We start from the raw sequence: 27,241 nt of genomic DNA, 5'->3' as shown, positions 1-27,241 counted from the left end.
CAGGTGGCTGAGGCAGGATTCACACGCTAGCGAAGAAGCAGATCTGGAACTCAAACCCAATTCTTCTGACTGCAGCCCAGGGATCCTTCTCTCACACCCCAGGGCCTCGCTCCCTGCTAGCCTGGCTGAAACAATCAATGACCCTCAGGTAGGCCAGGACCCCTCATCATCGAAGAAGACTCTTAGGTAGCTTCTTAGGTTGAAGAAAACTCTTCTTCCCCCGCCTTCCCCAGAGAGATCCAGGTCAACTGGAGGTGGCTGGAGAGAGAACCGGTCGGCAGGGTGGCGGCGGGCGCGGGGCGAGGCCGTACCGCCTGCGGAAGAGGCTCCAGGACCTCTGCGCGTTCCGGCGGCAGAGCCGGGTGGGTGTGGTCCGACTGTCGGGCTCCCGCCCCCTCCTCCCTCCTTTCCTCCCTCGCCTTCTAGCTCCCGGAGCCGGCGGTCCCGCGGGCACGCACTGCCTGGGCTGGACGACGTCAGGCCGGCTCCCGGTGAAGCGCCGCGGAGGAGCGGCCCAGCGCGCAGAGCCCGGGCACTGGCGAGCGCCCGCGACCTTTCCCTCCGCATCGGCGCAGCGCCGAGCTGGCGCATCCGCCGGGTCCCGGGCACGGCTGACCGCCGGCGGGCTCCCCCGCGCGCCGCAGCTCCCCACGCCCCCGCGCCCCGCGGCAGGGGCTGCGGCGAGATGGCCGCGCGTGTCGGCCTCCTGCTGCGCGCCCTGCAGCTGCTGCTGTGGGGCAGCCTGGACGCCCAGCTGGCGGAGCGCATAGGCCAGGAGCTGCACAGGGAGGCAGAGGTACGCGGTGTATGCGGGGCGGAGAGGGGTCCGCGTGCTTGAGACCCGCCAGAACTTTGCAGTTAGGCGGCCCAGCGGTCCCATCTGAGCTGACAATCTGCGTTACCCTCCCCCTATCCTCCGCACCCTTCACACTTGCACACAAAGAGCCTGGGGCAGCATTCTCCCCTGAGCCAGGGCTGAGACCACACAGACACGCGGATCTACTTTGATTTTCCTGGACGCGGGGGAGGAGGGAGCGACAAGATGGGACAGACAGGCAAGAGCTGAGAGACAAGGAACCCTTGCACCCCAGTTTGGCACGGAGCCACTGTCCCTCCCCGCCTAGGCTGGGGAGATTTGGCAGTTCATTCATTGGATGCCCCAAGCCCTCCCCGAGTGAGTGTCGGACGCTGTGGAGGCCCCCAGATCGGTGCGGTGGAGAGGGTACTGCTGACCGGCCCCGGCCCGGCGCACAGGACACAGCACTGGCTTCTGGGCTGGCGCTGCCGCTGACCAGCTTGGGCAAGTCAGCGCCCAAGCTCAGAACTAGTTTCTTCATCTGTAAAATGAGTAAGAATAGTATACTCTTAAGATTGCTTCTAAGGAGCTTTCAGCAGTGCTTCAGGACTGATCTTGAGAAAGGGGGTCAGGGAGGTGGAGGTCAACCTTAAAGATGTCCCATTTCATTTTCCTCCTTTGGACTCAATCGCTTGCTGTAGGTTGCACAAGGGGAACTTTTGTAAGGTCAGGGTGGGGATCAACTTGGGGTGTCTATTTTCTACATAAAGGTGATTGTAGTAATACACCAGTATCATTTCTTTCTTCCCCCAAAGAAGCATCTCTGTCTGTGTTCTTAGCTCTTCTCAAGATTAGGACTGGGGTCTCCACTGTTTACAGGGTAAGAGATTTGGGAAACCTGCAGAATGAGGAGGGCCCTGTCTGAATTGCTCTTCCTTCCATCAGCCAACTCCCACCGCTGTTCTGGAATATCTGATAATGACCCTGCTTCAACAAGGGGGTCCTAGGCAAACTCCTTCGCCCCTCCCCTTCCAAGCACTGGTCCCTTGCTTGTGCTCTCTGCTTTTGCACATTCCAGAATCACTTTGTTTCTCTGAATTTACTATCTTACAACATCAAGTGCAGAGTCCTCGTGGCCCCAGGAGAAGGCTTCTGTCTACTAAGCCAAGTCTTGTTAAGAGTCCCACCCCACCTCTCCCCAACTCCGGGTTTCAGGTGATCTTTGGCAGGAGAACAGAGACAATATCTCTGCCGCCCGTGCCTGTGGTGGCCCCAGATGGAGAGAATTTCACCTTGGGGTGTGCTTGGGAAACGTAATATCTAGCAGATTGAGTCTCTTTCAGCGTATTTAATGTAATTGGGAGAAGGGGATTTTAAACTCTGGGAACAAGAAATATTTTAAAAGCATAAAAAACTCTGGAAATGTGTAATGGATATGTGTCTCTAAATGTGTATGCATGTACATGCATATGTATATTTATGCAAATTGTGTGTGTGTGTGTGTGTGTGTGTGTGTGTGTATGTCTCAGTATGTCTATATGTGTTTCTGTATATGGTCAATTGCATGGGCTTCAGTGTCAGACAGACCTGTGTGCAAACCATGGGTCAGTCATTTAACGTCTGTGAATCTGTTTTCTTCTCCGTACAGTGGGGGTTAATGATGCCTGTTTCACAAGATTGTTCTGTGGTTTCACTGAGATAATGTATGTAAAATGCCCAGCACAATGCCTAGTACGTAGAAAGCCGCCTGTAAAAGGAAGTTGCTCTCAATGTGGTTGTTATTATTATTATCTTTATCATTATTTTAGAGAATAGAGCTTCAGATTAAAGTCCTGGCTTGGTGACTAGCTCTCCTACAACAATAACATAGGATAAAGTATGTAAGGCAACTATTTTCAGCATTGAACAATAGGCAGCACGGGCTATAATTCCTGAGACGATGTTGCAGTTACTATGACTACATTACAGATTACCCCAAAATTTAGCGAGGTAAAGTAACCATTTATTATGTTCACAGACTTTGTAGGTCAGAATTTCAAACAGGGCACATCAGGATAGCTTGTCTCACATCAAGATAGCTTGTCTCTATCTGGAGTTGGAATCATCTGAAGGCTGTTTACTATCTGTCCATTGATGCTGGCTGTCAGCTACGGGGGAGCCTCAGTTCTTCTCCAGGTGGGCTTATCCACGTGGTCTCTCCAGGGCTAGTTTGGGCGATGGGGGCTGGGTCTCCAGGATGAATGTTCTGAGAGAGAGAGAGAGAAGGGAGACAGAGAAGCAGAAGTTGTCTCCTTTTTATGATCTAAACTAGGAAGTTGCATAGCATCACTTCTGCTGTACTCCATTGGCTAGAGCAGTCACCAGCTCCCATTCAGGTTCAAGAGGAGGGAATGTAGACCCCACAATTGATGAGAGGAGTGTTGAAGTCACATTGTAAGAAGAACATGGGAATGGGAGATATTGTTGTGGTCATTTAGGGAAGTACAATCATCCACAGAAGGGAAACTCACAAAGTGAGCTCCATGATCACCCCAGATTGGCTCAGTGCAGGGAGCTAGACCCCAGCAGCGCACAGCAGTCCTGCTGAGCTCATGGGCAAAGGTCAGAGTTCAGGACACAGAAGGAAAGAAAGAAAAACAAGCTATGTAATCTTAGGCTAGTCCCGTCACTTCTCTAGGCTGCAGTTTCCTCCTCTGTAAAATAAGGGAGCTAAATTTCTTTTTTATTTTTCTTGTGAGGAAGATCAGCCCTGAGCTAACATCTATCCTAATCCTCCTCCCTTTTTTTTTTGCTGAGGAAGACCGGCTCTGAGCTAACATCTATTGCCAATCCTCCTCCTTTTTTTCCCCCAAAGCCCCAGTATGTCATAGCTGCACATCCTTCTAGTTGCTGTATGTGGGACGCAGCCTCAGCATGGCCGGAGAAGCGGTGCGTCGGTGCACACGCGGGATCCGAACCCAGGCCGCCAGTAGCGGAGCGCGCGCACTTAACCGCTAAGCCACAGGGCAGGCCCTGGGAGTTAAATTTCTTAAATGACTTTTAAGATTCCCTCTAGTGCTAACATTCTTTGGCTTTCGTGTGTTTGTACGCTTGTGCCTCTGTGTGTGTGTACATGTGTGTATTCATTTCATCTGCCTATGTGTCCATGTCTGTCTGTCTGGATGTCACTTTATGTATCCCTCTGCCTTGTGTGCATGGCTCTCTGTGTCCCCTGTGTGCACACAAAGTAATAAAGTTGAGGGCTTTCCAGATTGGGCTTTGTCTGGGAGGAGACTGACTACTTACAAAGCTGCATTATGAACAAGTTCATTGTTGCCCACTTAGGAAAACTCGGGCTGCTCACAACACTAGTGAGTAGGAAGAGCCTCCACTGTTGAGTTGCAAGATTGAGAGTTAATGAAAGAGGTCATCACCCTGGCACCCCTCCCACTCCCTGTCCTATTCTTGGGTGACACAGACTGTCCCAAGGGATCTATCTACCACGCTTTGCTTGGCCCTTCTTTAGAACAACCAGGCAGTATGTCCAGGACGTGCCTTCCACTTGGTGGTCCGTGCATATCTGCACAGCTACTCTCAGTGTGCCAGTACAACAAGGAGCTGGGCGGTTTGTTTCTCCAGGGAGACATTAGAGCTTCTGTGGAGTATCCACCCCCAGATGCAGTGTCTGTTTCTCATACCCCAGAGCCATTCATCTGACTTTTTGTGAGTCAGAAACCCAGAAGCCCGGGTGTGGAAGCCGTTCCCAAGAGCTCAGCTCAGTGACTCATGGGTACAGAGTGAGTAGAAGTGCAGAAGGGTCCCAGAGGACCACGAGTTGGTGGAAAAGCAGTTGTCAAGCCAGCTTGAAAACCAGGCGAGCTAGCAAAAGCTGGGTTGTGGAAACAGGAACAAAGAAGGGAGACAAGAGTGGACAACTCTCCCTAAACCCAACCTTGGTTAGGGCATTTGGTGCCCTAAACTTAGCCCCACAAGCCTAGTGAGGACCCTGAATCCCTACAGCATGGTTATTTGGCACTAGAAAAAGTACAAGACAGGGTCTGGATGGAGACTGGCCAGCTAATGTTTTCCAACTTCCTTAAGGACGGAAAATGAAAGGGGGAGCGGGAATTATAGTAAGAGGTATCCAGGTTACACCCAGACAGAACTTTGTGAATAGGGACTAGGGACAAGGGAAAGGAGGTGAAGAGCAAGGGAGTCAGACAGAAGGAAGGCGACGCTTTTGCCCAAAATAAAGGAAGAGGGCTGAACAGGCTCCTCTGCCCTGAGGCCTTCAGTAGGCTCCAGGAGCCAGAGAGCAAAAGCAAAGCATCCTGGAAGCAGATGTCTGTCTTTGTGAAGGAACACGCTTGAGTCCAGTTGAATGCCTGTGCCTTGTCAGACGACTAGTTTGGAGTGGGACAGGAGATGTGATCCCAGCCTCTACTGAAAGCCGGAGTCCACCGCCTGAGCAGCTCCTCCCTCTGCCCTGCCCCTGGACCTGCTTGCAGAAGAGACAGAAGGAATCCAGCTAGAAACACCCCTTTTTCATATTTGAGGGCCATCTCCCCAGTGGAGAGAGCAACCTGGCCCTGCTCTTTCAGTTCTAAAGCCTCTGAGTCACTCGTTTGAATGTGAAATAGCACATCCTGGGGTAGGTGTCAGAGGACTCAGATTCAAGTATTGGTTCTGTCCCTCACTAGGACCCTTCAGCAAGACACTGTGCTCCCCTGAGACTTACTTTCCTCATCTTTAAAATGGGAATAATGGGCCGGCTCCGTGGCTTGGCGGTTGAGTGCGCGCGCTCTGATGCTGGCGGCCCGGGTTCGGATCCCGGGCGCGCCCCGAGGCACCACTTCTCCGTCCAACGCGAGACCGAGTCCCACGTACAGCAACTAGAAGGATGTGAACCTATGACATACAACTATCTACTGGGGCTTTGGGGGGAAAAAAAATGAATAAATAAAATCTTTAAAATGGGAATAACAACATTTGTCCTGCCTGTGCTCTTGCAAGGTGTTTGTGAAGCTCAAAGAAGGTGTAAGATCCTTAAAAGCGCCACAGTAGTCAAGAGCTCACTGTGCTCCTGATTTCCAGAAAACATGTGTATTTCTAGAACACGCCAAGGCAGAACGCCCACTATCATTCCTAGCATCTTGTCTTGGCTAATAATTCTAAAGATGTATTGAATGATAAAAACAATTACATAGAGTCGCTATGGAAAGACTAAAATCATAGAAAACATAGTGAGATGGAATAAATCACAGGTAAAGCAACATGGTTTCTGCGTGAGCTTGCGATTTTGCAATTTTTCATTCTTGGTTTCATTTTTGCTGCTGCAATTCTTTGATATGGAGGATGCCACAGCCACTCTGTGGACACGAGACTGGAAGCTGGCCCCTCCTAGACTCATCTACCAAAGGTCCCTTCCAGCAGTAAAGCTCTGTGACTATAGAGGGAAAAAATAACGTTTCTCATGGGACAATTATCATAAAGCTTTACCAAAGCATCTTCTTACTGGATTTTCATGACAGTCCTGTAAGAAACATAAAGCAGTATTCCTACCCCCATTTTATACTTTGGGGCACAGAAAGGTTAAGTAACTTTGTCATAGGTCACCCAGCTAATCAGTTGCAGAAGCAAGGATGGCATAAGAGACGGAGCTGAAGTATATCTTAGCTCTAATCCAACCCCTCATTTTATAGAAGAGGAAACTGAGGCCCAGAGAGGCACTAGACTTGCCTAAGGACGCACAGTTAGCAGCAGCACCAGGAATAAAACTCAAGACACTCAGCCTAATGTTCTTGCCCTGCCAGGCCAGTGACTCAGTTCTTGACTCAGGCCTGGATTCATTTTGCTGCACCTGATTGCTAGTCTTGCTCTGCTCAGAAATGACCAGAATTTCCCCTTCTCTCAGGCACTAAACGGGCTGAACTCTACACACCCTCCCATAACAAGTCAGGACAGATGCAGGACTAGAACCCCCAGAGTTCGGATTCCACTCAGCTTTCTGGATCCTGGGGAGAACCATTTTCATTTTTCCCAGACACCTCAGCCACTCCCAGGGCTTTTCAGAGGCGACTGCTCAGGAAAGTGGCCCCAGCCCTGACCTACTGGGTGAGGCAGGTTGGCACAAGCTTTTAGGCCCAAGCAGGATGAATCACTGAAGGGGCACAGCCCTCTAGCTTCCTCTCCGTTCAGCTCAAGCCCTTGGGCTCCCCAGGAGACAGGATGGGTGGAGAACACCTGGTGTTGCAAGGCAGAGAAGGGCAGCCTGGGCCCTGCCTCCATGAAGGGGGCGGGGTGACCCCAGGTGGAGCTTAGGGAGTCCCTAAAAGAACACAGTTACAGGGGCCGGCCCTGTGGCTTAGCAGTTAAGTGCACGCACTCCGCTGCTGGCGGCCCAGGTTCGGATCCCGGGCGCGCACCAACGTACTGCTTCTCCGGCCATGCTGAGGCTGCGTCCCACGTACAGCAGCTAGAAGGGTGTGCAGCTATGACATACAACTATCTACTGGGGCTTTGGGGGAAAAAAATAAATAAATAAAAATTATTTAAAAAAAAAAAAAAAGAACACAGTTACAACCCCCAGGAAAACTGCAGCCTGGAAGGGACATGACTCCTCTAAGGTGGTTAGTGTCAAGTTGGGATGAGAACCTTCCAGTTCTTCATCTTCTCCAGGCATCCCTTTGCCACGCTGTGGCCTGCCCCATAGCCCTGCCCTGTCTCCCATGCAAACTAAAGGCATTCCTCTCACCTTTGCAGGAGAAACTGAGGCACGGCAAATGGGCTCACAGAAGAGGGTTAGGGACAGCTGCAGGAGCAGAGGGCGTCTCAACCCTACCTGCTCCCCACCCAGGGATGCGGGTCTGCCTCAGCAGAACTTTAGAGCACTCAGCACTGGCGGTATTAAGAGGCCCCTTCCTTGAAATTAAAAAAACTTTAAATATGTGCATATTAAACACAAAATAAGTATAAGGGAGCCCTTCAGTCCCGATAATCCCCATTATAATGCTTCAGTGCTTTTACGGAAACACAAAATGCCAAATTCTTAAAATTTCTTTTTCTCATTCTTTCGCTGTCTCTTGGCTGGCGTCCTGGACACAGCTCACTCTGCCTACTGGGAATTCAGCTCTGCCTTGCAGCCCACAGGGTCCCAGAGGAGTCAGGAAGAAAGGCCCAGGGCTGCCCCTCCGATGGACCCCTGAAAAATCCTCCACCCCTGTCCTGCCCTCCACCCCACCTTGCCTGCCAAAGTACCAGGCATGGCAGCCCAGGCAGGAAACAGGAGACGCCACTAGTCAATTTCCACCCCCCACCCCCTCTGTCCAAGGCTTCGTAGTTCCAGAACCAAAGCCAACTCCCTGATAAGGGCTGGGCGGGTTTGGGGGGAGGGGCACAGGGAGTGCCAGCCTGTTGGCCTGTGACCCAGTCTCTCCCAAGTCACTCAATCAGCGAAACTGCTTCTAAGGAGACATTAAGGAGACATGGCTTCCTTAGAAAGTCATTCTCCATCCCCACAAGGACACAAGGAAGAGAACCAGGCACCTGGCTGGGGTGAGGCAGGTCTGAGATAGAGCATCTGAATGGAGAACAGAAGTGTAACTGCCTTGTTCAAAGCAGTTCCCATCTCACAGATGGGTTGTGTTCCAAAAGTCTGTTGTTAATTTTCCCTCTAAGGTAAATCAACTAGATCAACTGTTTACCAAGCATTTACTGTAGACCAGGCCCTATGCTAAATGTGCATTGCTTCATTTAATCTTTCTGAGAATCCTGTGGGATTATTCTTGTTCTCACATTGTAGGTGAAGAAACAGAGACTCAGAGAGGGTAAGTAATTTATCCCCAGCCACCCAACAGAGTCACAGTGGGGAAGAGATTCTTGATTCCAAGCCTGGTGGCTATTCCATGATGCCGCACTATTTTGAGCAGTAAATAGTCTTCCAGATAAAGCCACTAGAACTCCTCTAATCTATTATGTATCCCAAAACAGTGTACATTTGCAAAGGGAAAAAGGAAAACAATGCTGAAATACTAAGAAATTTATGCAGAAAAACAATACAATGGACTTGAAAGTGTTCTGTTGCTTAGAATAAGCTTTCCTTATAGAAAGTGGCTTTATTGAGAAGATGCGGAGGTCACTGAAGATGGACGTAATGAAATCCACAAAGAGGAGGCTGGATTCTTGCAAAGGCTGAGGGCTTGCCCATCCTGGCTCTTAGTGCCTGGTTTCATTCCCAGCTTGTGCCTTTTCCTTGAGGCAACAGCTATGATTGGAGTTGATTTGAGTTTAGAAATACAGCAAAGAAAAGTGAGTAAGGGCACAGAGAAGACAGAAAATTTTTTCTGTATAGGTAACACAGCAAGGAGCGGTACAAATGAAGAGATGGTGTGTGTCTTGTATAAGAATTAAGCAGTCGAGGTGACTTTCTTTTTTAAATCCATTGATGAGTCTTTATCAGTGAGAAGGGCAAGCAGGGATCCAAGTGCATCATCTCTCGGAAGGGTAGGACTGGGGATCGGTAAGGACAATGAGTCACACGTGTCTCTCCACTGGCCTCCAAGAACTCGGTCGCTGAGAGAGCAGCTTCCAGGTATGTGAAGGCAGGCAGTGAGTAAAAGGCATTTGGGCCGTGGGATAGTCTCTGATTTTCTGGGGGGGATCTCGTCCAGATCCACAGCTTCACATCATCTACGTGCTGGAAGACTTGGCTTCTCCTTTGAGCGCCAGCCTCAGCCAGCGAGTGCCACTTGACATCACCGCATTAATCTCATTCCCATCAGACCCCATCTCTTCCTCCCTCAAGCTTCTTCAGACAGTAAATGGCATCACCTTCCAAAGCAAACATTTAGGAGCCATCCTGATTCCTCCCTTTCTTTCATTCCCCACAATTAATCCATCATCAATAAATAAAATGCACATTTCTTACCCTGGCTGACAGTCCTGCCTCTCTCTCTGACTTCATCACACGCCCGCCTTCTTCACTCTTACTGTGCTCCAGCCTTCCTTCTGTTCCTGAAACACAGCAGCGTATTTCCTAGCTCGGGGCTTGCATTTGCCGCTCCCTCTGTCTGAACGCCCTTTCCCGCCTCATTACATGGCTACGACTTCTCATTCTTTAGGACCCAGATCAAATGTCAGCTCTTCAGAGGGTCCTTCCCTGACTTCCTGAGGTAAAGTTTCTAAGTTATTCTCACTCACATCCCTGGGGTTGTTTTCTTTATAGCACCAAAACTATCTCCTTTATTTATTTGTTATCTATGTTTCTATTGTCTGTCTCTATCCACAAGTATATAAGCTCCTTTAGGGCTGTCTTGTTGATCATTGCACCTGGCAGGGTACCTAGTACCTCATAGGAATTCACGAATGAATCAATGAAAGGAGGAAGTTGCAGGTTTCTAATTCAAAAAATACTTCTCCAGAGAGTCAAGTTTTTATATAAACCATAGAGTTGAAGGTAAGTGCATTTGTTATTCATAGGACCTTAAATATATCTGCATTTGAGGGGAGGAGAATTGTTTAGGAAGAAACCAGAATCAGAGAGATAATTAATTCCAATCCCCGGCCCCATGGCTTAGTGGTTGGGTGCACACGCTCCGCTGCTGGCGGCCCCGGGTTCGGGTCCCAGGCGCACACCGGTGCGCCGCTTCTCCGGCCATGCTGAGGCCGCGTCCCACATACAGCAACCAGAAGGACGTGCAACTATGGCATACAGCTATCTACTGGGGCTTTGGGGAAAAAAAAAGGAGGAGGATTGGCAATAGATGTTAGCTCAGAGCCGGTCTTCCTCAGCAAAAAGAGGAGGATTAGCATGGATGTTAGCTCAGGGCTGATCTTCCTCACAAAAAAAAAATAATAATAATTCCAATCCAGGTGCGGCAGAGCTGACAGGTGATTAACTCAACTGCTGACCAATAGAGAGAAACTTCCTAGAGAGGTGAGAGGTTCAGGAGCAGAGTTGAAGCACACGGATCGTGTATATTTACATCACACGTATTATAACAGCTACTCTGTATGGAGCCCCTGCTAGTACAGGCACTGTGTTAAGTGTTTTATATTCACTATTGTGATTAATCCTCACAAAAAAACCTGCAAGGTAGGTACTATTTCTAAGCCCGTTTTACAGATAAGAAATCTGTCGTGTAGAGAAATAGCTTGCTAATTGGGGTTTAAACCCAAGCCAGCCTGACTCCAGAACCCATAACTCTACTGTCCAGCACTCTCTGCCAGACTCCGGACCACACCATGAGATGGGCAGGGTAGGGACTGCTTGGCCAATTTTAGAATTAAGCAAGCTATGATTCAGAAATATTGAGTGACTTGCCCAATGTCATCCAGCTGATCAGTGGTGGCTTGGAACTGAGTCCAGGTCCTTCTGACTTTGATCCCAGGACTCTGTCTGCTACAGCTCATAGACACTAAAAGGACTAAAGATGAGACTGGGCACGATATATGTGCCACGGACCCTTGGAGACCAAGGGAGAGGAACAGATGCCACACAGTGGGAAAAGCTGACATTCCTCTCTCCCCCAGGCATTCCTGGAGAAGTATGGATATCTCAATGAACAGGTCTCCAAAGCTCCCACCTCCAGGCAATTCAGCAATGCCATCAGGTAGGATGGAGGGATGTAGAGGATGTGGGGTGCTGCAGTGCAAAGCTTGGTTCTCCTCCTTCCTCCTCCTGGAAGCCTCACCTCCCACGTGTGTCCAGGAGGTCATTGCTCCCTCCCTTCCCTGCACCCAGCCTCCTGCTGTCTCCAGGGAAGCTCCTTGCCCTCACCCCCATCACCCACCCTCCCTTTGTGGTCCTTTATCTCAGTTCCTCCTGACAGGGAGTTCCAGTGGGTGTCCCAGCTGCCGGTCAGTGGCGTGCTGGACCCCGCCACCCTGCGCCAGATGACGCGGCCCCGATGCGGGGTTGCAGATACTGACAGTCAGGCGGCCTGGACCGAGAGGGTCAGTGCTCTGTTTGCTGGACACCGGGCCAAAATGAGGCGTAAGAAACGCTTTGCAAAGCAAGGTGAGCATTGTTAAAATCTAGCCAAGCTGGGGTTCTCCAACATCCTGTAGCCCCATGGCCAGAAAAGAAACAGCTCAGCCTCTCACTGGGCTTTGTCAGTAACCTCTTCCCTAGGGTGGGAGAGGGGGGCGCAATGGGACCCGTCCACTTGAGGACCATGTTTGTGAACATAGACGTTTAAATCAGAAGTGAACCTACATCGATGAATTTTCATCGTGCAAGCATTTTCCAGAGCAAACCCCATCAAGCCCACTTAATTCCTTGATCAATTTGCTGTGCAGGGCAGTTAAACTGTTGCCAACATTTTCCTTTATATTTTACTGAAGTTATTTTAATCAGAATCGATTCTTCTTTCGTAAGAACTGTTCAACAAACGTGAATCATCGATCAGTTTTATTTTGTCCATAGCACTTTTTTTTATTTTTGTGAGGAAGATCAGCCCTGAGCTAACATCCAATGCCAATCCTCCTCTTTTTGCTGAGGAAGATTGGCCCTGAGCTAACATCCGTGCCCATCTTCCTCTACTTTATGTGGGATGTCGCCACAGCATGGCTTGACAAGTAGTGCGTCAGTGCGCGCCTGGGATCCGAACTTGCGAACCTAGGGCTGCCGAAGCAGAGCACACGCACTTAACTGTTATGCCACGGGGCGGCCCCCATAGCACATTTTTTAACAGCTTTATTGAAATATATTTCACATACCATACAATTTACCCATTTAAAGTGTACAGTTCAGTGGCTTTTAGTATATTTGCAAAGTTGTGCAACCAATACCATAATCTAATTCCAGGACATTTTCATCACTTCAAAAAGAAACCCCATACCCATTAGCAGTCACTCCCCAGTCCCCCTCCCCCAGCCCCTGGCAACCACCAGTCTACTTTCTGTCTCTATTGATTTGCCTGTTCTGAACATTTCATCATAGCACATTTTACGCATTACAGTTTCTGCTGTTGTGATTTTCCTTTTGTCGTTTTGGTGTTTTCTTCCCTTCTCCTCCTCCTCTTCCTCCTTCTTTGTCCAAATCCAATCTTCTGGGGTCAAATGTTACAGATCTAAGATTCATGAAAAGGAGATTTGATTCTTCGTTGATTCCCCACCAATATCAAGTTTTACTGTGTGCAATTTTAACATCTTGTTTGTACTAAGTCTAATTTTCTGTGATCAATTTTCACAGTTTTTGAGATTTCTAACCAGATGAGGGTGTTCAGTCAGGTTTTCATCTATAATTATTATTACTATGAGTACTTTCAGCCATTGCCTTTTTTAATTTGTGTGAACTACTTTTACTGACAATATCCATTATGAACAGGACAGAGGGCATATAGTTTGTTTTTATTTCTTAGCTAATCCTGAGGAAATTGTAGGCGGTTCCCCTCAGCTGTTGACGGTGGCTGTTTCCAAGTGTGTGCCAATCCAATTCCGCTGTGTCTACACATCCAGCCACTCTGGGTCCCCAGTACTGACCAGCCACGTTCCTGATAAAGCAAGGAGGCAGTGATGGGGTCCATATTCTGAGGTCAAGATGTCCCTGGTGTCAACCTGTTCTGCGTCCCACTGTGTTTCTGGACAGCAGAGGGGAACAGAGGAGAAGCGTGAGCTGGAGCAATGTCCCTGGAGCTGGGCCTCTGGGTTCAGCTGTTGACCCGGACGACTTCACTTTGCTCTGTTTCCTCATCTGAGGCCCTTTCAGATTGCAAAGGAGAGACGGTCCCTGATTACCCAGGAGAAGGGGCTGCTTGTGAGAATACAGAGGCAAGTGGGGCAGCTCCTGACACAGTCTCAGCAGCGGCCCTTCCAGGCTAGAGTTGGTGTCTGGGAGAATTGGGACAATGCCTCCCCAGCATTCAGGGCGTGACCTGAGCACAAGGGATGCTTCCTTCTGCCAGCATCTCATCTTCTCATGCCTCATGGGAGGATCTGATCTAGTCCGTTTGTCACTATCCAATTTGGAGCGTCCCTTTTAGACAGAGATTCATACTGAACCATCTCCCAGGCGGGTGGCCTTGCCTACCAGCTTAGCCCCATTTCATTGTCTGACACTGATCCCCTGGTCCAGACAGCAGTGGCCAGGTGAGACAGAGAATTTCCCTCTTGTTCACAACATGAAACACAGCAATTTGACTTCATCTCCTGGGTGGGAAGACATTCCCTAGAAAGGAGCTGAGGACTTGGCAGGCACTGAGCATTTCCTATGTCTTAGGAAAGAAAATGTAATAATGACAGTTAACACTTACTGAGCATTTATGATGTGCCAAGCACAGTTCTAAAGGGATTAACTCATTTAATCCCATAACAAACCTATGAGATAGGTACCATTATTATCCTCATTTTACAGATGGGCAAACTGAGGGACAACGAGCTTAGGCAACTTTCCCAGGGCCACATAGCCAGGGTGTGGCCAAGCCTTCCTGTCACTGGGAGGATTGAGATTCTAGATAGGAAAAATCCCAGATCCTGGGTAGGTGCTTCAAAAATGAAGTGGATTCCTGGGCTGGCCGATTTTCCATTATGTGGGTGAATGCTATGCAGGGTAGGGTTGCCAGATAAAACAGAGGATGCCCCCAGTTAAATTTGAATTACAGATGAACAACAGATAACTGTTTTGTTTTCACATACGCTAAAAAAATCATTAGCTGTTTATATGAAATTCAAATTTAACTAGACATTCCATATTTCTATTTGCTAAATCAGGCAACCTCATTCCAAGCACCTGCTCCCTCTGGGCCCGCAGGAATGATTTTCAATCCCCGTGCTCCCTCACAGAGCTGGAGGGGTAGGGAGCACAGGGGTGATTCTGGGGTGGGAAAGGAAGAAGGGAATGGATATTTACTCAGCACTCACCACACGCCAGGCAGCTTCACATTGCTATTTCATTTGCTATTTCATTTTTACCAGGAGACAGGTCTTATCAAGCCCACTTTGCAGGTAAGGAAACTGAGGCCTGCGGAGGTTCCATAATTTGTCTTGTAAGGTTGTAAGCAGGGCTCCTGGGATTCCAACCCTTGTTCTTTCCACAGTATCAGTTACCTCTTGGGAGTCAGGAATCCAGGGTCCTCCCCAGGCAAGGAGTCTAGCTCTCTTCCCCTCCCCACCTTGTTTCCCTTCTCTCTTCCCTTTTAGATTTTGGAGCAAGTGGGGGTGGGGGGTGGGGCGTGCAGTGCCAGGTGCTACTGTAGCCTGGACGTCACCATGGAAACCAGCCCTGCCAGGCCAGGAGTTTGTGAGGGGGCCTGAAGTTGGCCAGCCTCGTGCAAGGACACAAATCTGGGAGAAGACAGGGGAGAGGGCTCAGGCTGCTGGACGGGGCAGGTCCTTCCTTCCTGGCAGGCACACCAACGACCCTCCGCCCGGCTCCCCTCCCAAGGAAAATTAGTCATTTTCTCTCAATTCCTGTTCTTATTTGTCTTCCCTATCCTCTCTCCAAAACACACACACACAGTTTCACAGAAGATTTTTATCCTGTGAGCTGTCACCTTCACTGGCTACCTAGAGTGAAAGAATCGCCCACCCTCCCCCTTTCTTGCCTGTGGAGTGAGGGGCCTCCCTCGCTGCAAAGAGGCAGAAGGAGCTGCCTCACACTTTTCTAGAAGCTTGAAGGTTGTGGGGAGAGTCTGGGAGTTGGTCACCCACAGCAGGGTGTGAAGGAGCCCAGTACCAGCCAGTCCAGGGCCGGGTGAAGACTTAGAATGCAACTAGAAGTGTTATTGGCACATAATGAACCCTTAGGTGGGCGGCGCCTCTGAGCTCCAGGCCTTCCCTCCGCCTTCCTTGTCTCCCTCCCTTCCTTAGAATCCTCTCTTTCCCTCCCTGAGGGTTGGTCACTGGCCGGGAGGGGTTGGGTGGCCGCCAGGCCAGACAGGCCCCGAGGAGGCAGCATTGCCTTGAATGGAGCTTGGCTCAGGGGTGGGAGAAGGGACATTCCCCTCCCCGACTCCCATGGGGGATGGAGGGAGGAAAAGACGCTCAGCTCCTCTGCTCTCTTAGACCCTCCCTTTCATCTGGAGAATTTCAGCTCCTGCAGAGCCTCTGCTTTGACCCAAAGAAGTGGTGTTTAGGCAAATTTATGAGCCTTGAGTCTTAGCAAATGTGCCTGCCTATCGTGTGGTAATAGTGGAAAGAGCCCTGGATTAGGTGTCGGCCTGGGCTCAGGGCCTCGGTTGGCTACTCACTCATTCTGTGACTCTGAGCAGGTCCCTTCCCCCAGTCTCAATTTCCCCAAAATAGAGCACAGACACGTTGGATAAGGAGAGGGCCAGGCTTCTATGACTTCACTCCTCCTGCCTGGTCCGGGCAAGGACTTCCCCAGGACAAAGGGGCAGGAGGTCTGAAACTTCAACTGCCCCTCCAAGGGGAGAGGGGGCTTTGCCCGCTGGCCTGGCCTCCCTGCCCTGTCCACTCATCATCCATGCCCCAGGGATCTGGTCCATTTGGGAAACTGAAGCCCAAAAGACGACACGATTCTTGTGCCCTCCCTGGGCCCAGAAGTCCTGCCCCTGAGCTGTGAGTCTTCCACTTGGAGTCACAATCTTGGCCCCTGAGCTCGCAGGGCTCAGAAATGGCCCATGAAAATCTCAGGATCTGGACCTTCTAAGCTCTCTGGTCCTGGGGGCGTGGTGAGCTGCAGAGGGACCAGTTGACCTGGGGCTCAGGCAAGAGGCCAGAGTCTCAGTTCTCAGGCAGGAACTGCAGTTTTGGGCAAAGGAACTTTAGAAACTCTTAACTAAGTGGAGATGGAGAAATTTCTCTCTCTCAGTGACAAAACACACCCTTTGTTCTTATTTGTTTTCACCTCAGAGCCCTCCAGAGTCCCTGAGGAAGTAGGGGGAGGCTGAGGGGTCAGGGAAGGACCTCGAATAAATGGGTCTTGTGGTCACTTGTCAGCAGGAGGCCCGAGGCTCTGGAAAGGGAGGCGGCAGGAGGGCGTGAGAGGTGGAGAGGAGGAAGGGGCGAGGGGGCCGTCACGGCTGGGCCCTGGTGGCCCCACCTCTCTTCCATCCGGACATGGTAGGCAGGGCCTGGGATCTGCTGCCAGCAAGAGGAGCAGAGTGCTTTTCAGGCTCAGCCCAGGCTGTAGAGAAGAAGACTCCAGACCAGAGAGTTTTTCAGGTTGGGGGCTTTTCCTGGGCAAGGCTGCATCTCCCCCATCATACTACGACCTCCCCAGACCAAGCCACTAGGCTGGGGGCTCTCCAGGACAAGGGTAGTCCTGTCTATCCAAGAGCAGTGTCTCCCCAGCCAAATGTAGGGCTTCCCAGGGCAAGGGCTGTGTCTTCTCCATCAGATCAGGGACTCCCTGGCGGAGGGCCTATCTCCCCATCATCCAGGGCCATGGGGACCAGTCCCAGGTTCTGCAGGTATGACTGACATGGCCTCTCTGGGTGGCAGGCAACAAGTGGTACAAGCAGCACCTCTCCTACCGCCTGGTGAACTGGCCCCGGCACCTGCCAGAGTCGGCCGTCCGGGGGGCTGTGCGCGCCGCCTTCCAGCTGTGGAGCAACGTGTCGGCGCTGGAGTTCTGGGAGGCCCCAGGCACAGGCCCTGCTGACATCCGCCTCACCTTCTTCCAAGGGGACCACAACGACGGGCTGGGCAACGCCTTCGATGGCCCAGGTGCTGACACAGAGCCTCTCTCCCACACGGCAGGAGGGGCACCCAGCTAGCAGAGGCAGTCTAGGGAGGGCAATGGAGCATTCACTCTCCCTTTAGCCTTGGCCAAGCTGTATCCCCCTCCAAAGAACCCTCAGTCTCCTCATCTGTAGAATGGGAACGATGGTCCCTGCCCTATTATACATCACGTGGCTGAGGGGACAGCCAGATGAGGTTCTGCATGGAAAGTGCTTTGCAAACTAAAGAGTACTGTCTATTCTGGGAGAACCTTCCGAGGTCCCATCATCCATCCCCTGCCTCTAGACAGGCCTGTGCCTCTCTTGTTCTCCAGGAGTGGATGTTCTCCAAACCAAGCCCCTAAAAACATCCAGAAGCCACCACTGCCCCACTCCTGCCCTCCCGCACCCACTACCACAGTCACTGCCATGGGGCGAGAGCATTCTACCCCTTGCCTGCCACGGAAGTGCTTCACATCCCCACAGCCCCAGACAGTTCTCCTGGTTGCCCCCAAGCTAAAGGGCTTATGGCTGCAGTTTAAGCTGCTCTCCTCCCATTCTCCCCAATACTGGCCTTCAGAACCTGAATGAGAGCTGTCTGTGCATCTCCTCCCCGCGAATGAGGAAAGGAGACCTGATTGGAGCCCTTCAAGGTGGAGACGTAAGCCCTGTGTGGCCCAGGAGCTCAGGCCCCACCTGCCTTGCACTCTCCTGCTTTCCGTCAAGTCCACTCAGAGCAAAGCCCACTTCAGGCCCGGCTGCCGGGACCAGGGTAGGACTGGAAGAAATCTAAGCTTTTTAAGAATCCACATGTGGCACACACAGGTGCTTGCACGTAACTCACTTCACCCATGATATCTACACGAGATGTTTATATCCATACCCAGATAGAATCTGATAACTGAGACAGCACTGACCTGGGAGTCAGCTCTCTGATTTGGGACAGGTGCTCTGTCTTTTTGAGTTTAGGTTTTCTCCCTTTGAAACCTGCCCGTCTGTCTCCCAGGATTATTGTCAGAGTTGAACGGAAAGGACTAACATTGCTCAAAACAGCTTGAGGCATATTCAAAACAGGAGACGTGTTCCCCCTCACATGACCAACTCTCCATGCCCCATGAGGCTCTCCTTTAACGGCGGTCTCACAACCTTTGTCAGTCCCCATGAGCCTGGCCTCCAAGAAGGCAATGCTGGAGGAGCCCTCAACAAGCTTCTAAGCCAACATTTCCCCCGTGCAGTGTGCTGACCTCTGCCCCTGTGGAAAGTGAACTGTGAGGGGTGGGGTCCTGGAAACCGCATTACTGATGAGCTCCATCTGTGGCATGCTGCAAGCTGGAGAATCACTGATGCAGCCCAACTCCCTCTGCTCATTCCTGTTACAAGCAGGAGGTAGAGACCTGCAGAGGGAAGGCAAGAACGCAAGAATATATAGGATATATGCTTTTTATTAAAGAAACTATGCATACGCATAAACACACCCAGTACCCAGATCACGAAACAACATTACCAACACTCCAGAAGGTCCCATCATGCCCCCTTCTGGGGTAACCACTATACCTACTCCTAGATCTTTTTGAAAATAATTCCTATGTAGCATTTATTATGTGCTGGGCGCTAAGTCTTATATGTGACATACACATATACACACATCCCTTTTTAATTCTCAAAACAACCTTGTGAGGAAGAAACTCATTATCATCATTCCTATTTTCAGATCAGGAAGCTAAGACGCAGAGGGGTTAAGCTACTTGCCCAAGGTCACACAGCTGGTAAATGGTAAAACCAGGATTGGAACCCAGGCAGTTTGGCCCCATGCTATGTGTACGCCACGTTGCCTCTTAGGCGTCCATACCCCACAGCCTAGTCATGTGTTCCCTGCTCCACACTTCAGCTTCTGCTAGACTTAATTAGGAGGGAAATTATGTAGCAGAAAACAGCCACACACGCCCCAATGGCATTAGCGCCGGGCGGTGGGAACTTGGGGGCGTCGCGGGCAGTGGCTCCCCTGACCCTCTGCGCCGCCTGCAGGGGGCGCCCTGGCGCACGCCTTCCTGCCCCGCCGCGGCGAAGCGCACTTCGACCGAGACGAGCGCTGGTCGCTGAGCCGCCGCCGCGGGCGCAACCTGTTCGTGGTGCTGGCGCACGAGATCGGCCACACGCTCGGCCTGACCCACTCGCCCGCGCCGCGCGCGCTCATGGCGCCCTACTACAAGAGGCTGGGCCGCGACGCGCTGCTCAGCTGGGACGACGTGCTCGCTGTGCAGACCCTGTATGGTGAGCCCCCAGCCGCGCCCGCAACCAGTCTCACCCCTGCACCCCCACCCCGCGCCTCTAGTGTTTGGACACCGGTTTCTCTAATAGGATCCCCCATCGTAAGCTCAGGAATCTGGCCTCCCAGTCACCGGTCTTGAAGCCTCAGGCTCCCCTCAAATCTGAAAAACCTCGGGCTCCTGATCCCGCATGCCCCGCCTCTAGCAATCCCATCCAATTCCTGTGCACAGCGCCCCTTCGCCTTCCAAGTCCTGCTTCCCGCCCCATCCCCACCCTCGGCAGTTCCTCTCGCATCCCTGCCCCATCACCCAGACCCAATCCTCGGCCCCACCTCTTCCCCCCTCCCAGACCCTTCATTCCTGCTCCCAGTCCTGCTTACTATCCCCCAACCTCCCTCCTCCATGACGCTGATGCCCACTTCTGCCCAAGCCTGGGCCTCTGCCCGGCGGTGGACTCAGACAAGGCCTTCTCCTGCGGAATAAACTGGCCAGTGCTGCTGCCCAGGGACCTGCCTGGACCCCAGGCCTGCCTCAGCCCGGGGCTGTCTCCCTCAGAGTGCCGGGTGCAGAGGCGGGGCCAGGAGCCCTGGGTTCAAGTCATCATTCCTTTCCTGATTAGCAGTTGCTCTTGGGCAAAGCATTTCCCCCCTGAGAGCCCTCAGTTGTACCTTCTGAGAAAAGGGATAATAATTGAGGCCCTGCTTACCTCACAGGGCTGTTGTACTCGTGGGTATGAACATGCTTTGTAGCCTAAGAAACCCACACAAATGTAATAATAACAGCTGCAATTTCATGAGTGTCTACCATGGGCCAGGCACTTAACACACAACACACCCATGAGGTAAGTACCTTTTTGTTCACAGATGAGGTGAATGGGGCTCAGAGAGATTAGGTAACTTATCCAAGGTCACACAGCTAAGAAGTTGCAGACCAGGATTCAGGAGCTGGTGCCAAATTTTAAGCCTGTTGGACTCTGCCTCACTCTCATAAGTATAGTAATGTCATTAAGATAATTGCTGTAATTATTACAGCCCAGGCCCCTGAACTCTGCCCTCATGTCATCTGTGTTGCCCAGGACTCAGAGAAGAGGATCCTCTGCCTTCTTAGTTCCAAACCCTTGTTTGGTCCCCCACTCCAATTTTATCTCAGTAGGTTCCTCTTTCCCAGACTGTTCGGTAGGAGAGAGGACTTCTGAGTTTAGTGCTATGGTTAATACCAACAACCAAGGATAACTCTTAACCCCCCACCCCTGCTCTCCTTCCCTGCCCCTCGTATCAGATAATGATAAAAGGAGCCAAGGGGGAGGTCTTGAGCCCTCAACACCCCCCCACAACCAGTATGTGTTCTCTCCCTCTTCTCTCCTTCCCCATGAAGGGAAGCCCCAGGGGGGCTCAGTGGCCATCCAGCTCCCAGGAAAGCTGTTCACTGACTTTGAGGCCTGGGACCCCCACAGACCCCAGGGAAGGCGACCTGAAACCCAAGGTCCTAAATATTGCCACTCATCCTTCGATGCCATCACTGTAGGTAAGATGGTCCCACCCACGCCTCACCTCCTTCTTCCCTCCTCCCCCACATCTCCAGGGGGTCTCCAGAGCTGGAGTATAAGGTGGGGGGGGGATGAATGATAAGATCCAGATATCCCAAGCCACAAGCGTTCTCGGTGTGGGCAGCAAGCCCACACCAAGCAAAACACTGCTTCCTCCTGTGCATTTTCCCCTCCGCCAGCTGTGCACACTACATCCTCTCTGGTCACTTGGGGAAGTTGGGTTCTAGAAAAGCACCTTCCCTGGAAGGAAGGCAGGAGGCTGATGGTCACTCCTCAACTCCCTCTTGTCTCCCGGCAGACGGGCAGCAGCGACTGTACATTTTTCAAGGGAGTCACTTCTGGGAGGTGACAGCTGATGGCAATGTCTCGGAGCCCCACCCACTACAGGAAAGGTGGCCTGGGCTGCCCCCCCACGTTGAGGCAGCAGCAGTGTCACTGGAGGATGGAGACTTCTACTTCTTCAAAGGTACCAGCCCTGGGGCAGATGAGAAAATTGAGGCCTAGAGAGGAGAGGTGACCTGCTCAGGTTCAAAAGAAGGAAGGAGTCTCAATTCCAGTCTGAACCTCTGGCCCCAGGGAACTCTGCCAGGACATTCCTTCAGGGATGGATGGGGGGGGGCGGGAAATGTGTCAAGGTTGTCCCAGAGAGAGAGGGTGGGAGAGTTTGAGAGAAGAGTCTGGAGGGAAGCAGAGAACCACTCCTGAGCTCTGCAGTTCAGCGGAGAATGGTACCTTCCTTGGAATCTTGGCTGTGTGAGGTTGGGCTTGTCACTTAACTCTTGGAGCTTGAATTTCTTGAATGGGAGAAATAATCCCTCAAGTTTGTTGGGGAAGGAAGATTAAGAGAACATAATGTCTGAGAAGTGCGCAATATATTACTCCAGGAAATAGAGTTCATTCATTCATTCAACAGATATTGAGTGCCTTCTATTCACTAGACACGGTTGGTGGTGTTGGAATACAAGAGTAAAAACAAAACAAAACTCCCTGCCCTCATAGAACTGGTAGTAGTCCTGGTTGTGAAGGAAGCCCCTGGCCTTCCTTGGGTTCCTTCTTTCCTCACCCAGGAGGGGGCCTGCTCCCCAGGGAAGGGTAGATAGGCTCCTTCAGCGCTATCTGCCCTCTGCTGACACCTGTTGGAAGTCTAGGCCACAGCAGTCCCTCCCCTACTGTTTATAACTAATTTTTAATGTGATCCATTTTGATTATCGTGAATACTAACCACCTAGGGCTCCAACGAGAGGGCAAGTAGAGGTATGGGGGACAGAGGTGGGGTGGAGGACCAAAGGGCGAGAGCCGCCGGCTCACCCTGGCTCTCCCAATGCCCCACAGGGAGTCGATGCTGGAGGTTCCAGGGCCCCAAGCCAGTGTGGGCTTCGCCACAGCTGTGCCAGGCAGGCGGCCTGCCCCGACACCCCGACGCGGCTCTCTTTTTCCCTCCTCTGAGCCGCCTCGTCCTCTTCAAGGGTGCCCGCTACTATGTGCTGGCCCGAGGGGGGCTACAGGTGGAGCCCTACTATCCCCGAGGCCTGCGGGACTGGGGTGGTGTCCCTGAGGAGGTCAGTGGCGCCCTGCCCCGGCCCGACGGCTCCATCATCTTCTTCAGAGATGACCGCTACTGGCGCATCGACCAGGCTAAACTGCAGGCCACCGCCTCGGGCCCCTGGGCCACAGAGCTGCCCTGGATGGGCTGCTGGCACGCCAACTCAGGGGGCGCCCTGTTCTGAAGGCACCCCCACCTCTTAGTGAACTGTTGGTGCCCTCCTGGCCCACTTGTGTCCCCTGCCCCAGGGGCAGAAGCTGTCTTGGAAGCTCTGAGCCTCCCTGCAGAAGACCCGGCAGGGAAGTTTGTCTGCGTTTGTTCCCTGGGGAATGTGGCGTTGTCTTTGTGCTGTCCCCACCACAGGGAGGTGGGGCTGGGATCAATCCGAGGAGAAACCAAAAAGGGTCTCAGACCCCACGGCCCTTTCCCCAAGGACTCTTTCCTCCTCAAGCTTGGGGGATTTTGTTTCTTCTGCTAAAGGTGCAGTTCTGTCTATAAGGCAGCAGCACTGGGCAACCAGGGAGGATGCAAAACTCAACAGAGAGGTTGGGACCATTTTGCAAGACTGTCCCCTTCCCCTCAAGACCTCTTGGTTGAGTCCTTGGAGAACTGTGCCTTATTTAATCAGAGGCCCCACCCCCAGGAAGCCTGCATGGGTTGGGTTCAAGGGTCACCAACCTCAGAGGCCCTGAGGGGGCTCAGGACCCAGAGCAAGAGGGAGACTGATGCAGGCAGGCTTGCTGGGCCCTGGCTTTTTGTGGGGGGCTGGAATAAAGAGGTGCCCCCAGCTGGAGCGCCTGGAGGTGCAAACCAGCCATCCTTGGAATGGTTTCCAGGGAGAGCAGGTGGGCAGGATGCTGAGGAGGCTGAGACCATGCTCTTCCATCCAAGCCAGGGCCAGGGCTGTGTGTGTGTGTGTGTGTGTGTGTGTGTGTGTGTGTGCGCGCGTGCATGTGTGTGTCGTTGTGATGGGGAGAGGGGCCTGCTTCTCCTCAGAAAACAAAATATCCTTGCTTCCCCTCACCCCCCAGGCCAGATGGAGAACCACATGTGGCAGGGAGAGGACAGGGGCCTCTCTGGAGGTCTGCACTGCTGCAGGGCTGGGGGCTCTGCAGGCTGGGGGAGGCACTGTGCTCACAATGGCCTCATTCTCCAGGCCACACACGCAGCATTCCAGGAGCTCCTGCTGGCTGGCCAAGAATAGCTGGGATTCCTGGAGAAGGAGCCAGCTCCCCAGCCTCCCTGTCTTCTGCCTCAGCCAGTCTCAGCATTTTAGCATCTGGTTCTCCGGTCCAGGCGCCCTCCACACCAGCCAGTACCTCATTTGCACACACATTGACCTCAGCAAGACCAGGCTTTCAGGGGGAGAGGAGAATGGCCTGGCAAGGTTCAGCCCTCTGCTCCCACGGGCATTCCTGGCCCTGTGCCTCCATTTTCTTCTCTGCGCAATGGGGAGAATGGCCTTTGACTGCCCTTGGATGCAAGTGCTTTGTACTGCCCGGTCCGTGGGCGGGGGAGGCGGAGGGAGGAGGCTCTAGCCCTGCCCTTTTTCCCTCTGGCTTGAACCTCAGGGAAGGGGAAGAAGGTCTGTCTTCATTACCCTCCCCAGAGCTAGAGGAGCCGCCTCTCCCCACCTCAAGGCACCGACACTTGGATTAGAGGCTTTATTGAGTGATTTGAGGGGAAGGGGCAGGTTTCTCAGAGGGGTGAGGGAACCCAGAGGGTATTTTCTCTAGGCGATGCCTCTGCCCGTCAGGCCAGAAGGACCTGAAATACCCAAAAGAATGTGAGGCTGTGCCAGGGGACGCGAGTCAGGTGGGCGGCAGGCACTGGGTGCTGCCCGGGGGCGGGAGCCCTCAGGAGGCGCTAAGGAGGAATGGAGCACCAGGTGATGTTGGGTTTGGCATCAGGTGGGCGCTAGGTGACAGGTGGGGACGCCCCATCAATCGTGGGCCTTCTTGCCTGAGGAGGGCGCTCCGGGAGGGAGGCTCTGAGAAGGGGCAGTTCTGTGGAATGTGCTGGAGAGCGCTCCGCGTCATGGGAGAGGAGAAGGTTGCAGGGAGTTTGGGGTCAGGCGAGGATGGATGGCACAAAGGCTGGAAGTGGGGACGCTCAGGGGCTCCCGGCGGCCCCCGCCCCTCCCGAAGCCCGCGCCTCGCCCAGATCCGGGTGCTCCAGAATGCAGTGCGCCACGAAGGCCGGGTGGCTGTGCAGGTTCCTGCATTTCTTGCAGAAAAGGATCTCGCAGCGCGCGCAGCCCCCTCTGCGCGGCTGTCGCCGCCGCGTCTCCAGCACGCACGGCTCCTCCGGGAGGCTCCGCTTCCTGCGGGCGGGGACCTGGACGCTCAGCCCACCGCGCCGTCCCCTCCCGCCGGGGGCCCCGGCACACGTCCGTCCCGCCCGGGCCGAGGGCGCACCCTCACCTGTCGGCGAGAGCCGCCAGGCCGCCGAGCAGCGCGAAGGGGCTGAGCCAGCCCCAGAAGCCGCTGTCCGCGCGCCGCAGCAGCGCCACCTGCTGGGTGCTGGACTCCTGGCGCAGCGGGGAGTAGGACACCGAGTCCCGCTGGCCCTCGCCGCCCTCCGCGTCCTGGCACTCCGCCTCGCCCTCGGCCGCGCTCTCCTCCGGCAGCCTCTCCTCGTCCTCCTCCTCCAACCCCTCCTCCGCTTCCTCCGCCTCCTCCTCCCTGGCCCGGGGCTCCTCCGGTTCCTTCTTCCACAAAGGGGTCTTCACGCCTGCGGGCGGGCGGGGAGGAGGTCAGCGCAGGCCCGCTGTCCCCAATGAAGAGCTCAAATACCCTGACTGTTGCCCACAACCCGACCCCCCAAAAAGGCAGGCGCCCGAAGGACGGTGCGTAGGAGATGCACAGGGACAGCAGGACTCCCAGAATCCTGCAGAGTTTGCAGGATTTCCCTGCCTGGCCGCTCCCGACTTCCCAGATTTCTGCACTTCCTAGCTGAGGATTCCGGGCAAGACACGTCGCTTTTGTCAAGCTCCGTTTCCTCAACTGTAAAATAGTAAAAAGTAATGCCTGTCTCAAGGGAGGCGGGGATGAGATCGCGTCTGTGTAAAGCGCCCAGGCCCGGGCTCTGCAGGCTGGAAGCAATCAACAGGAGGTAGCCAGGAGGACTGTGAACCCGGAGGAAATGATGGCTCATCACGCCTTCCTTCTAATCGGGTGGGTACCGATCTCTGTGTGGGCTGTCAATAAACATTAAGTGCACTCATTGGAATGTTAATAGGTGGTGGTTTATATTTTGTTTTCTGGATGGGATTTCTTTCTTCAAAGTGGGCCCCTCCAGGAAGCCCAGCATCACCTGTGGCGGAGTGGAGAGGCAGGTGGGCACACCGCCTCTGCATGATTAGAAAAAGGTACCTCCGATAGCCAAAACAGTCAGAAAACGTGCCCCTTATGGGCAGACTAAGTAGAAGAAGGCTGCCCTAGGGGTGAGCCAATTAGAAAGAGCTGTCTCTTCCTCCTTCCAGGTTTGACCCCAATTGCCAGCAGGATTTCAGCCACCCCTGTCCCTTCTTTCTGGTGCCTTTGTTCAGGGCACAAACTCCACGAGTCCAAGCTGTAGTCCTGACAGGCAGGAAGTTCCTAGGCTGACATGGAAAGTAACCTGGCCTCGGCTGGGAGGTGTGTGCCCTCACCAGCAGACACTTGCCCAGCACCACCATATGCCCTGCTGTCTGCTGGATCTGGGGAGCTGGACTTGTAAGGAAAAGAAGGGAGAGGAGGGCAGGGAAGACACGGTGCCTGGGGGTTGCCCTGGAAAGGTCAAGAAAAATTGCTAGTGATCCCTGCCCAACCTGGAGAGAAAAGGGAATGATAATAAAATTAGTGTTCTAGCCCACATGTATTGAGCACCAACTGCGTGCAATCACCATGCTAAACTCTTCATACCCCGTGGCCCTTCATCTTCACAACCCTCTCAGGTAGGTGATGAGGTAGGTAACAGAAGGGCTTCTGAATCTTACGTAAGACTTTTGAAACCTTTCAAGAAAAGTTGTTTCAAAGATTCTGCCAGTTCTTGGTGTTGCTAAAGGTGGAGAACCAGGGTCCACTGCACTTTTATTCAGGAAAACACATTAGGGAGCCTTCTGGTTGTGAGAGGCCAGACCTAGTGTGCAGCCAAAAAGGGGTGCTGGGAGGAGGGGGAATAGGAAACAAGGCTGGAAAGGAAGGTGGGGACTTTGGGTGCTGAGCTATGGAGTTTGGGATTTGTCTTTCAGCCGTGGGGAGCTGCTGAACATTATGATGGGGGGACGTTCTCATAGCTATGTTTTAGGACAGGGGCTATGTTTTAGGCAGGACAGAGGGAGACCCCCTTGGGAGTCGTTATAGTGGTCGAGACCAGAGAAGACAAAGGTTTGAACAGCAGCAGGTGAAGATGAGGGATCAGAGGTCAAGAATATTCAGGAATATTCGGGAAAGAGAGAAGAGAGGGCTTGTACATAGATGGGTAATTGAGAAAAGGCTGAAGTTC

The 27,241-nt window shown here is 52.7% G+C and overlaps 2 protein-coding genes across 2 annotated transcripts; one reads left to right on the top strand and one right to left on the bottom strand.

The window, feature by feature from the left end:
- The first annotated feature begins 493 nt into the window (after nt 1-493).
- MMP28 (matrix metallopeptidase 28) lies at nt 494-26,133 on the top strand. Its single transcript, XM_004434852.3, has 8 exons — nt 494-796; nt 11,306-11,385; nt 11,605-11,792; nt 17,180-17,404; nt 19,423-19,668; nt 21,039-21,188; nt 21,509-21,676; nt 22,543-26,133. The coding sequence occupies exons 1-8, from the start codon at nt 686-688 to the stop codon at nt 22,935-22,937; spliced, it is 1,563 nt and encodes a 520-aa protein (XP_004434909.1). The 5' UTR covers nt 494-685; the 3' UTR covers nt 22,938-26,133.
- PGBDF (plakoglobin binding and degradation factor) lies at nt 24,821-25,496 on the bottom strand (the record flags this gene model as incomplete). Its single annotated transcript, XM_004434904.3, has 2 exons — nt 24,821-25,076; nt 25,177-25,496. Coding segments are annotated over 2 exons (531 nt in total), but the record flags the coding sequence as incomplete, so codon positions are not given.
- Nucleotides 26,134-27,241: the final 1,108 nt, after the last annotated feature.

Source organism: Ceratotherium simum, chromosome 16 (genome assembly GCF_057802395.1).
Source record: "Ceratotherium simum simum isolate JZ-2026a chromosome 16, ASM5780239v1, whole genome shotgun sequence".
NCBI lineage: Eukaryota > Metazoa > Chordata > Mammalia > Perissodactyla > Rhinocerotidae > Ceratotherium > Ceratotherium simum.
Note: the sequence above shows the minus strand (reverse complement) of the source record. Positions and strands in the feature narration are given on the sequence as shown.

Excerpts from the sequence above, each read along its gene's own strand:
- MMP28 (XM_004434852.3), top strand. The coding sequence starts at position 686 with ATGGCCGCGCGTGTCGGCCTCCTGCTGCGCGCCCTGCAGCTGCTGCTG. Across the intron at positions 11,793-17,179 it reads GAAACGCTTTGCAAAGCAAG|GCAACAAGTGGTACAAGCAG; the intron begins GTGAGCATTGTT and ends TCTGGGTGGCAG. Across the intron at positions 21,677-22,542 it reads AGACTTCTACTTCTTCAAAG|GGAGTCGATGCTGGAGGTTC; the intron begins GTACCAGCCCTG and ends AATGCCCCACAG.